Here is a 13,030-nt window from a genome sequence, read left to right as displayed (position 1 = left end):
TCAGTGCTGTGATGCAGGGCGGGCTGCACGTTCTCCACAGCATTCAGATATTTTCTTCATGGCTCTCCGTGTGAAGTCCACCTTGCCCCGTTCTTTCTTGAGAGCTGTGTACTCGTAAGCCTTCAGCTTGCTGTAATAGTCTGAGAATTTGTTGTAGAGAATGGAGATGGGCATGCCATTCAGGATTATTCCGAATGCAATGCAGAGGAAAGCAAACAGGCGGCCAAGGTGAGTTTCTGGACACATATCCCCATATCCCACTGTAGAGATGCTGACCTACAGGCAAACAAACATTCAGCTTATGAGCTGAGAAGAAACAGACAAACAGATTTGTTTAGGGACCAGGGACAATTTTTAAACTAGTGGTTTTGCACTTTGCAGCATAATCTGAAATACTATCTGCTGCCTTTTCTACTGTACTGTCCATGCTGCGCAAAAATCCCTAATTAAAATAAAGTCTCCCAGTGCAGAAAGACAACAGTACAGTTTAACACTATTCAGGAGGATTTTAAAACCCTTTGTCCTGGGGAGGGAATTTTCAATTTCCACATCAGCCTGTTCAGAAGGTAGGTTTACTCGGCTGTGGTGAGCGGATAGAGATGGCTCCCTGACCACGCAAATCCAATGAAAACTGCAGCTCTGCTGCTTCCTGATCTCACTCAGAACAGATGCCCTGTGTCTAAATTGAGTGCCTATAAACCCAGTATTTTGGGAAATATTCTATGTGTTGTATTATGAGTATTACAGTTGTTTGTTTTATATATGTTTGGAATTAATGAAAAATACTGGAAAAGCTTCAAAACCTGTCCCTGTAGGTTAGCTTTCAGCTAACTATGAAATATATTTTTTTAAATTTTTCCAGTCAGGAAGGAGTGACCCAGGACCTTGAGATTCCTAGATAAATTCCTCTTAATAGTTACATACCTATGAGGAGCTGTGGAAAAAAACAAAGATCTTTCTCTGCTGCCTGGAAATTTTTACTCACAGTGTATACTCACAACATATATGTTTATGGTGATAAATTTTTTGATGTTTCTGCTCATCTATATGTCAGAGAATTAAGACATGCATACCTTCAGTAAGGAATATTCCTCTTAACCAACAGATACACAGGTGGAAAATTTTAGCTGAATTCTCCTCTGAAGAAAGGCTTTAGTGTTTAAAATGTGTTGTTTGTTTTTGTTGTTGGGTTTGGTTTTTTTTAATGGGAAGGATAGTATTTTGTATTTTGTATTTTTTGTATACCTGCTTTATACAATCTGTACATTTTGTCATCACATTGTCTTTGTACTGCACAGATTTTTTTTCTTCTCAGCCAGAATCATTTTCTCTTTTCAGCCTATGGTTGTATGAAGGAACTGTGTTTTATATGGACCCAGTACTAAAAGAAGTACTCTAAAATTTTCTTTGTGAAATTTACTTTCAAAAAAATAGTGGTTATTTGCTTATGGGGATGCTATATATATGAATGACACATTTCCAGTCAGCATAAAATAACTCCCAATTTATATACTTTCATCGAGCACATCTTGATTGTTTATAATTTTTATATTTAGTTAATATAACTTATTTTCCTCAGGCAGGTAAAAAATACAGGCTTTTGCCATCTGGAACTTCCTATTCTGTGCAAAAGGTCTTTTTCAGCAATTTTTTTTTCTCCACAGTATCTCAGCTGTATGTGTCAGTGAAACAGTATTCTAAAACTCTGGCTCTGGGACTTTCATTGTAATGCTCTGGTCACTTTAGCACTGAAATAAGTCTTTGGAAGATCATGATGTGCTGTCTGCCATCCTCTAAAGTGCTAAATGAAATGTTATTTCAAATGAAGAAAGCATTAGGATACATGGGACAACACTGGGTAAGCACATTTGTAGGATGCACCTGGTGCTTCCTGAGGAATAAAAAGGATTAGTCACTTGCTTTAATGGAAATTAAGTCACTGGATTTGAATTATAATACAGGATGAATATTTCCAAAAATAAATACTGAGATAAAGGCAAGATATTTATCTTTACCAGCCAGGACAAAACCATTATCCTGTGATAAGGTCCTATTCCAGTGGCATAGTCTTCTACACGACTAGTGACAGTTTTGGAGGGATACTTCTCCTCTGTATCTGGATGTGAGACCATGAATGCTGTTGGATTTTCATCAAATTCAAGTGATCTGACTATCTTAGGTTTCAGTCTTAAAGAATTTTATGCCTCAGAGCTGCAATGTGCATACTACAGCTCCTCTTTTGAAGACACTTGCTCATCTAAGTATTCTGTTTTCATGCAGTCATAGCCATATAGGTTTCTTAGGAGTATCTAAAATATTATGATATCACCAGCTTGCAGAAATGAGCCCTAAAGATTTTACATATATCCTTCATTTTCAGAAAACAAAATATAGGACGAATGTCCTTATTCTTGTAATTTATGAAGCACAGATTTTTTTTTTATAACATATCCATAAACCACTTAACGATGACCTGTGAGAGTTACATTACAGAACTCCTTCCTTTATTCATTGATTTTTCTCTTCTTTCTCAGCTTAAATAACAGTCAGCACATGTCCACATGTATGTAGGTATATAAACCACTACATACGTCTGTAGGGACAGTTTTCCTGTCATGCACTAGCTCATTGCAAATGTAGGTATGGGAAACCACAACATTTCATCAGCAGTAATTGAACCAGAAGTGTGGGCCAAGAGCTCCCAGGGCTGCTGGCCAGAAGAAGAGACCTTAGAATGGGCTGGGATTACTGTCCTGTGGACCACATACACAACTTGGTGCATCCACTGTCTATGATGACCATCCAAGTTAATTCCAAAATAGGGATACTGGAACAGTTCTAGCAGGACACTGCCAGAGCCAGGAGGCAGATAAGCAACGTAGAGGACTTCAAACTCTCCTAGCTCTATCTTCATTCCCCTGAATGCAACAGCCGGGAAAACACTGCCTCAAAAACTCCCTTCCATATAACACAGTATAGTGCAGGTTGCTGATAGTTCAGACCTCTCAAGGAGACATGCCCAAATGCCTCAGAGCACTAATCCAATGGCAGTGTTTAGAAATGAGGTCATTCTGTCTTAATTTCTGATGTTTGTGAGCTGAAACTCAGCCAGTTACCCTCACTCCAAGTAGTTGGGATGGGACTAAAATCACACTTGTTCTGGCAGAGGTTGCAAAAAAAGATTCAAGGTGACATTAACTAGCTCTCACCACTAAGTGATGTGGGATTCAAACCACTGACCTAGATGTAAAAGGCATTTTATCCCATTATCAACCCCTTGAGCCTTTCTACTTCTTTTTGTATTTAGTGCTTTGCAAGTCCAGTGTGGTATAATCACCAATGTTTTGTGTAAGTGCAAACATTCACTGTAGACGTGCCTTCTAAGGAACATAACATCATCTCTTGTATTAGACAACTGTTGGTCTTAATGCATTTTTAATGGCCAGACTAAACTATAAATAAGTTAAAAAACTATGTCTTGCAGTTAATCACAGTAAAACAGCAAAAAGAAGAAAAACAAAAATCTTGTGTCCACCTGCAGCCAGCTCACTTGATATAAACTTTTTCTTTGCTTATTTTTTTGGGGGGGGGAGGGGAGAAGGGCTGGAGTTTTTTGGTTTTGTTTTGTTTTGTTTTTTCAACACTGACAAGAGGATTAAATGGCGAAATGCTTTTATTTCCTGTCTCTTTGCCCACTTCTTCTTTAAAAGTGCAAGTACTGTCTGCATTTGGATGGACTGGGATTTCAACACTGCCTGCCTGATTAAGCCTTGATTTAGGCTTACAGCAGCGGGGAATGAGTGCATGTGTGTGTGCGTGAGTGAGTGCATATGTCCTGTAAGCTCATAATTCAGAGCAGATGTTCAGTGATCTGAGCCTACTGTTTTCAAACGAGTCTAGCAAGGAAGGGGAGGGAGAGGGGGGGAGGGTCTCTGGCTACCCATCAAGTTGAGATGCGTGTACTTACGGCAGCCCACCACCACGCATGGGGGATGCTGGTGAAGTTGGTACTGGAGACATCATGCTCCACTGTGTAGACCATGGCAGAGAAGGTGAAGATGCCCATGGCAATGAAGAGCAAAAGGCAGCCCACCTGCTGGTAGCACTGGCGCAAAGTAAAGCCAAAGGCACGCAGCCCAGTGGAGTGGCGGGCCAGCTTGAGGATGCGGAAGATGCGCATGAGTCGCATGATGCGAAGCACTTGTCCCACCTTGCCCACCCGTCCCACTGTCTCAATCTCATGCTCGTGCTGAGAGCCCTGGCCCCCAGAATGGTCATCCCCAGTGAAGCATTCGATCACCATCTGCAGGTAGAGGGGTAGGATGGCAATGAGGTCTACTGCATTGAGAGTGCTGGTGACAAAGCGGAGTAGGTCTGGGGTAGAAACCAAGCGCAGCAGGTACTCCAGTGTGAAGAATGCAATGCACACGGTCTCAATGTGTTCCAGGATAGGCCGGGTCTCCCCGTTCTTCTGGTCTACGTGCTGCAACTCCTCCACTGTGTTGAGTGCCAGGGCTACCACAGAGATGAGCACAAAGAAGCTGGAGGCCACTGCCATCAGCTTGGCGGTGACAGAGGAGAAAGGCTTCTCCATGAGGTTCCAGAGGCGCCAGCGCTGGGCACCATAGTAGCGCATGTGGTGGAAGAGCTGCTCGTTCTCCTGACCTTCTGCCTGGGACCGCAGCTCCTGCTGGACCTTCAGCTGCTCCGTCAGCTCGTCCCGGCGCTCCTCAAAGCAGATGCGGCAGCAGCGAGGGGTGTACTTGAGCCGCACGCCCCAGTAGCTCAGCTCCTCCAGGAAGTTACGGGGACACAGCTCGTCCCGCACATGCAGGACCCCTGAGGCGTAGAAGTTGTACACCAGCTGGAAGACAGCTGGGTCCCGGTCAAAGAAATATTCATCTACCTGGTCAGCATAGTCATCACACAGGCCCAGCTGGCAGCGGCGGTCGGTGGAGGTAGCCAAGCGGCCCAGGCGGGTCTTGGGATAGATGGCAACTGCCTGGTAGGCAAGACGGTAGCTTTGGCCACCAACATTGATCTTCAGAACAGACGAAGTGGAAGGTGGGACTCCAGAGGAAAGAGTAGGGGAGAAAGGAATGGATGAAGGTGGCTTGTTTGTGTCCTCAAATGCATCTGTTGTTGCCCAGTTTTCTTTCTCTTCCTCTTCGTCATCATCATCATCCACGTAGTAGTTGTAATTTCCTTCAGGTCCCAGGAGCAGTAGATGCTGGGAGTTCTGTGGAGCAGCAGCAGATGAGCCACTCTTCTTTTCTACGTGCATGCCTTCATTATCCTTCCCCTTGTCAGGCTGCAGGAAGACATTTGGTGCCTTCCTCTCTCTGTCTTTATGTTTTAGGAAAGGAAACTGTTGCTGTGTGTTAAACTGCAACATGCTATATTTCCCTTGCTCTTCTCACTTCTTTGCATATACTAGATGAAGGAATTAGCACCAGTCCTTTCCAGCACTGCAAGGGCTGTAGATTCTGTTTTCTTCTCTCTTTATCTTAGTAGTATCATGCACAGCAGCAACAGTTCTGCATTTTTCTCCCCGTCAGCCACGACTCCAGTTGTTGTGAAAGCTCTGTGTGGGATATAGGCACACGAAGAATGCTGTTGACAGTTTTAATCTTGCTGACAGGGAAGATCTGAGTGCTTAGAGAAGGGGATTTAAGGGCTATTATCCTGTTCCAGTCTCATCTCCCTCAGGCTGTGACGTGAATGACTATGGATCCATAAATCTATGAAAAATCAGTAGGGGAAAAAACCCCTGAAGTTTTATTGCTAATAAAAACATATCTAATAATCTCAAAATCAAAATGAATGAGGGGTAAATTTGTGAGAGAGAAGGGATGAGAAAGCAAATGTCATGGATTTCTTTTATCTGCATGAATATAGCATGTCTTAATTATCCTTACTGAAAATAATGACTAATTGCTATGCAGATAATGGGCAGGAATTCACTACAATAGCTCTTAAAATGTAATCCGAAGGTGAGCAGATAAAAGCCATACCTTTTTATTCCTAATTAGGATACTTCCATCCGCTTGGTGGCTGAGGGAAGTCACAGCCTGCGCCTGAAGCTTTGTCAGTGCTCTGGGAGCACAGGTCTCTTGTTTCTCTGGAAAAAATTGAAGCGAAGGGAAGAGGTGTGAAGGGGTTTCTAGCACACTACTTCAAACTCTTTGTGAGCTGCTGAGAAAGGGAATAAAGCTCCTCTTGTTTTTCTTGCAGTGTGTGTTTAATAGCATAAAGCTGCACTAAGTACCTATCAGGACAGGAGAGATGCTTTGGTATTGATGTAGGTTTCATCCTCAGTTTTGGTTAAGTTGGAGCAAGCCTCTCCAGTGAAAAGGAGCATCTCGAGAGCCAAGTTACTTTCCTGGGTCAGCGGGAGCACTTCAGATGAGCTTCTGTAAAGCAGAAGATACATGAATGAAGGCATGGCTCCTTTGGAATGCTTTTAGCCCCCGAGTTATAGCTTCTTAACACCATCTTGCTACTCCACTTCTAAACAGGCTGGTGCAAGGAGGGACAAGGCACTAGAAAACTACAAGTTTGGCCACAGCCCTGCTGGTCTGGACACCACCTGTCTGCAGTCCTATAGCCTGGTCTCCACTCTCAGCTCCCTACCCTTTCACACAAGCTGCTGAACAGTTTACTTCAGAGCCTCTACAACAGCATTTTTCTTTTGTTGTCAAACTCCTGTTCCTGTGTCATCAGCCTCATGGCCTTGCACTTGCAGACTTCAATACTGTTGTTTTGGTGGTGTCCCATGTGAAGTAATTGCTGTTGCCGTGAGGATCACCTTTTCTTTTTCCCCTACCCTTGGTTGTAGCTTTTATGTTTACAATCTCTTGACAAACAGGAAGACACCAGAGAGGAGTATTTTGCAGTAGTTTTGTTCTGAGACAAATTCATCATATCTTCAGGTCACACTGTTTAAGGCCTGGGTTGTTGAACGTTCATATTTAGCTGCACTTGAATATGTTTTGCTGCATTCTTTTTTCTCCACTGACTGTTTTCTTTCTTGAGCCAAAAAAGGCAAGGCCCCTATTAACAAGTGTTGTCCATACCTTACTACGAGTAGCAGTCTGCTTTGCAGTTTGTTTTGACCATTAAACCATGCCATGGTGAAGCCATTGCTAGCAATGCAATTACTGTTCAATTTCAAGGCTATCTCTTTCCCCTTAGGTAAACTAATTCAGATGTGAGAAAAAAAATTAATAGTCTGAAATACTATTTCATTGCTATAAAAAATTCTAGAATTTTTCTTAATCAAGATTCAGGCTAGACTATAACCATATTCCTCTTGTCAGTCTTCACTGCAGCTTTTCATTTTGCTTTTTGTCAGGCTTCCTGATCTCAAGTCTGAGCTTCTAAGCAGCATGCAGTGAGACTTATTTCTCACTCCTCAGAAGATCCCTTCTCATTCCTTACTGCAGTAGCAGGAACTTCTGCAGGGTGAACTTCATGACTGCCAGATGCCGATACCTCATCCACTTGGAATAAAATCTTGGACACCACTACTAAGCAAAGCAAGATTTCTAGCTTCACTTTTGCTCAGACTAATCTCTGTGACCTAGATATTCTTGGGAGTATCACTCTATGGCACTTGGTACACAGTCTGCTCAAACATGCTCTAATAGGAAAAATAGGTGAAATAAAGCTTCTACACTCTCTCCCTTGATAAAAAAAATAAAAACAAAAATTTAAAAATTACCTTAAAAGGCCTTCTACTACCACTTAAAAAAAAAAAAATTACCTTAAAAGGCTTTCTATCACTGCACCTGCCCCCCTTTTCTTTTTCTTAGTTACTTCATTCAGTGCACTGATTATCTTAAGGCATATTAGCTTATAGCATTGGAAGTTCCCCATAAATATAAGGAGAAGTTTTTTCACTGTGAGGGTGACAGGGCACTGGCACAGGCTGCCCATGGAGGTTGTGGAGTCTCCTTTTCTGGAGACATTCAAAACACACTTGGACATGTTCCTGTGTGACCTCCTGTGGGTGACCCTGCTGTGGACTTGGTGATCTTTTGAGGTCCTTTCCAACCCCTAACTTTCTGTGATTCTGTGATTCATAAGTGACGTGACTAAGAATTGCATAACGTCTTCTTGTATGGTTAAGAGCAGACTTCAAGCTCACCAGCATTGCAAAGAACAAAAAAGGCGTTTTTAAAGTAGATTAACCACAAAAAGTAGGATCAGAAATAGCATTGGTCTGTTACTTGATAAGGTCAGTCACCTCACAAATGCTGCCTTCACCTCTGTCTTAAACACCATTGATGGGCCCTGCGATCCCTGGAGCCATGTGGTGGAAGATCACAACTGGGGGGATGATAAGCTCCCAGATGACCTTGAACTTGTTCAAGACTTGCTGATCCAGCTGGATCTACCTATGTCTATGGGCCTTGATGGGCCCCATCCCAGGTATGGAAGGAACTAGCTGATGTTATCAGGGAACCTTTCTCCTCTATTTTTCAATAGTCTTCAGAGTCTGGAATGTTCCCAGTTGACTGGAAGCTGGAAAATGTTGTCCTGATTTTCAAGAAAGATCTGAAGGAAAACCCTGGTAATTACAAGCCTGTAACTCTCCTTTCAGTGTCTGGTAAAATTATGGATAAGGTATCTGGGGAGTTACTGAAAAAGCCCTGAAAGACAAGCCAGTTGTATGTCATAGCCAGCACAGGTTCATGATGGGAAAGTCCTGCTTAACCAGCTAAATTTCCACTCATCTATTTGAACAAGAGAAGCTAGTAGATATGGCTTGGTTTTTTGTTTTGTTTTGTTTTTCTTTTATTTTATCAGCATTTTCATATGGCTTCTCACAGTATCCTTCTTGACAAAGTATCTACCACACATCTAGACAAGTCCCTAATATGTCCGGTGAGAAATTGACTGATGGATCAAGTTCAAAGAGTTAGTATATGCAATTACTTCAGGCTGGCACCTGTCAGTCAATCACCAGTGGTGTTTCCCAGTTTGCTTTTTGGGCCAGTGGTCTTTAATAGTTTAAAAAGTGATCTGGATGCAGGAATCAAATGTATGTTAAGTATGTTTGCCAATGATACTAAACTTGGAGGAGCTGTGGACTCCCTCAAGAGTAGAGAGGTGTTAGAAAGATCTGTGTAGATTAGAGAGCTGGGCAATTACCAACCACATGAAATTTAACATGAGCAAGTGCAGGATTGTCCACCAGGGATGGGTTAATTCTGGTTATTACAAGCCTGAGGACAATAGGCTGGAAAGCAGACCTGTGGAAAGAGATCTGGGGATTGAGTTGATGGCAAATTGAACAGGAGTCAACAGTGGGCCCTGGCAGCCAAAATGAACAATGCCCTGAAGTGCATCAAACACAGCATAGCCAGCTGACCAAGAGAGGAGGTTGCCTTACCCCACACTGCTCTGGTACAGCCCCAGCTCAGGTACTGTGTGCAGTTTTGAGTGCCTAAATGTGAGAAGAGCATCATCCTGCTAGAGTGTGTCCAGAGGAGAGCTACCAAGATGGTGAAAGGCCTTGAGGCAAGACCTAGGATGAGTGACTGAGGTCATTTGGTTTGCTCCACTTGGAGGAGGCTGAGAAGGGTGACCTCATGCCAAAACACACATTCCTCAAGAGGGGCAGTGGAGGGGGAGGTGCTGATTTCCTCTCTCTGGTGACCAACAATAGGTCATGAGGAAATGAAATGAAATGAAATGAAATGAAATGAAATGAAATGAAATGAAATGAAATGAAATGAAATGAAATGAGGCTGCATCAGAAAAGGTCACATTGGACAACTGAGAGGGTGGGCTGGTCACTGGAACAAGATGCCCACGGAAGTGGTCACAGCACCAAGCCTGTCAGAGTTCAAGGACTGTCTGGACAAAGCTCTTAGTTACAAAATTATTTTCCAAATTGAGATATTCTCTGATTGTGAGTCTATTGGTAGAAGAAAAAATGTGAAATCTGGGCAGTCAGCAATAGCGGAGAATGCTGTCCCACCAACCAGACAGTGCTTTGAAAACCAGTTTCCTGAGAACTGTATTTTCATAATAGAAAACTTTAATTAAAATGCAAGAGTGCCATGAGAGTTTGAATCTTCTTAAGTCATCCTCTTAAGGAGTGCTGACTGTTCCCAAGATAGAGTACTGTGTAACTGCAATGCTTTTCCAATGATCAAATCATCTGCAGAGCTGGCTATGTTTGCTTTGTCTTGGTTTAAAAAAAAAACCAAAAAACAAAGAACTTTGTGATCAAAATTATCATAAAGAATCAATATAACTCTATAAGGCCTCAATGGATTAGTTCATAACTCAGAAGAGGAGCTGTTCACAGATTAGTAGTTTTTTAAGATCAGGAAGGGCCTGTAAGATCACCTATTATGACCTAATACAACAATGATCCTGGAACTTCACTCTGTAATTGTGCCAAAAAGTGCGACTTAAACTGCTTTAACATCTTGGAGTCACATCCAGTTTTCCATAGGGAATTGCACTGGAAAATTACATGGGGGTTTGTTTTAAAGGGTCCAGTCAGGCTCTTTCATTAACCTCCAGTGACCTCTTAAGCTATGTTTACAATGTGGAAAATACTGATAACAATGATTATTAATAATGTAATAATTATTAATGTTCTGTTTGTCATCTTAGGGTGTTCAAAAGACGTGATAGCACTGAAAGTAGAATGACTTGCTGCAGACAGTGTCTTCTAGAACTGTGAGGGTATCATACTGGGAGTATGAAATTCTGTTCTGTCTGCCTCACCATATAGTAGTTCTTTATGATGAATGATTGTCCAAATAAAAAAACAAAACAAAAAAAAAACAGTGGGAAAAAACCCAAACAACTGAGCTAGAGCTTTGTGAAAATACCAGATGTACTTAGAGTTGAAGCACACTTCACTCTACCCTTTGTCTCCACCCAGCTCAGCTAGACTCGAATGTAAGCAGCAGCGAGCAAGAAGATCCCTCATGCTCTGTGATTTCAGGCATCTTTGCACCCAACCTCCCTGGCAGACTTTCTCTCCCCTCAGAGTGCCATGCTGCTGAGCATTTGTTTTCCCTGCTTCTTGCTTTCTCTGTTTTTTTTTTTCCTATTTGCCAGCCCTGCTCTCGCAGTCACACGGAGAGTGCTTAGAATGGATGGACTGAGTGGGAGGAGAGGATGATTGAGGGGTGAACTAATCAGTGTCACTCAGCAGCTCACATCTCTTCTTGCTCACATGTTAGGGCCACTCACATCTCTTCCTGCTCACATGTTTGTGGTGGAGCTCATGTGCCTTGTGCAATCCCCTGCCTCCTCTGTGGAGCTCATGTGCCTGTGCAATCTCCTGTCTCCACTCATCAGTGTTGCCTGTACCTAAAAGGAAAGGGAATGCGGGGTGAGAGCCAGCTCCAAACATAGGCTGAGGCACAGACTGCACAGCCTGACAGAGCTAAGTCAGCTGCTTTGTAGCTGAGCAGTTAGGCTGTGTCAGGCACAGCAACTGATGGATGCTGAAGGGGTGTACATGATGGCTGCAGCAGAATACCTCAGCCCAGAGACCCAGGACAAGCTACATGAGCTACCATCACTGACTGTGTCGTTGCCAGCACCGTGTTCCACCTCCACTGCTCCATGTTTGCTCTTCCCTGTCCCTGTGTTGTAAATTTCAGCTTTTTAAATGGATACACCCACAGTGTTTACTGTAGCTGACCCCTAGATGGTTTTTTTGCAGGGAAATACCCCTGTCATTATATGTCACCTAAAAGCGCATCCTGACAGAATTATTTACGAGGAGCACACCAGGAGCTGTGTTCTGGACAACCAAAGTCCAGAGTAACTATCCACAGCTCTGAAACCCACACCATGTGAAATTGGCACCTGTATATGTACCAGCTCTTACTAGGCACTAGGTACATTCAAGGAATGATTCCAGGTACAGACCTGAAAGCTCTGAATTAAGCCTTAAACTACATATTTATTTATATTTTTGCTCTCCTGAGGAACAGTAAGAAACAGCAGCCCATCAGTCCACACACCATTCCATGGCACACATTCCCTTTTCAGACTTCAGGACTCTGCACTGGCCTGAGCACTCACCTGCTAGTGCTGCCAAGAGCCTCCTGCTCTGAAAGAGTATCATCCTGCTACTCTTTCAGTTCCTCCCTTTTCCCTCTTTGCACCCCACCCCTAGCAAGAACCAGACACTCAAGTCACAAATCTCAACCTGACTTTGTTCATAATGATATATATATAAGGATCTTTCCAGGAAAAAAAACAAAAAACCAAAATCAAACAAAAAACCTGTACATTCAACCTTGGATTCCTTCTGGTGTTGTAATGGTCTTGGACTCAGCTGCAGGCTAATCTTATAGATGAGTGTGCTGTGGCCTCTGGGTAGCCATTCCTCCTGATTTATGTCCCACACTGTACTGAGAACTGCTGATTCCTTATGTACACTCTATTGAAACTCACTATCAAAAGGAAAAAGGACAACTCTGTCATGCACATTGCATGCAGCAGGACCACACAGACTTGGAAAGGGCTCAATGCAAGGCATGTGTCCTTCAAGTTCTTCCATGACAAATAAGTCCACTGGAGTAACTTTTTTTCCGTAGTTCCTTCTTCTTGCCACCTTGAGTGTGACCTTAGGCTTTCCTATCCCACCACTCCAAGAGATAGTTAATTAGCATAGCTCACCTGTCTGCTCTACTTTTCCTTGCTACCTGTCATCTGAATGACTCTCACATTCAGGTCTCATGCTACATTCCAAACATGAAAGAAATACCCTAGTGTTTGCCAGGACTATCGGGAAGCAGATGTACCTTCTCCACCTCAGTGTACTCACAGGAAAACCCAGCTTCATACCATACCTGAGAAGAGAGCAGAAGGGTTGCCACACACCTTGCAGTGAGTTTTCTGGCCCCATACTTGTAAAACCATAATCCACAGTGGATTTTCTAAGGCTATGCTGTTGCGAAATCTGGTTTGCTTCAGGCATATACGTCACACCTCTCTCTGACCTTTTGGGACTGCAGCTGCGTAGCCTCTGCTTTTCAGACAT

General features: G+C 43.0%; 1 protein-coding gene across 1 annotated transcript; it reads right to left on the bottom strand.

The window, feature by feature from the left end:
- KCNV2 (potassium voltage-gated channel modifier subfamily V member 2) lies at positions 1-5,395 on the bottom strand. The gene is made up of 2 exons (XM_008503531.1): positions 3,968-5,395; positions 1-276 (listed from the first exon to the last, which is right to left on the bottom strand). The coding sequence occupies exons 1-2, from the start codon at positions 5,393-5,395 to the stop codon at positions 1-3; spliced, it is 1,704 nt and encodes a 567-aa protein (XP_008501753.1).
- Between the last annotated feature and the right edge of the window lie 7,635 nt (positions 5,396-13,030).

This window comes from Calypte anna, chromosome Z (assembly GCF_003957555.1).
Source record: "Calypte anna isolate BGI_N300 chromosome Z, bCalAnn1_v1.p, whole genome shotgun sequence".
Lineage (NCBI taxonomy): Eukaryota > Metazoa > Chordata > Aves > Apodiformes > Trochilidae > Calypte > Calypte anna.
This window is presented reverse-complemented; position numbering and strand designations above follow the sequence as displayed.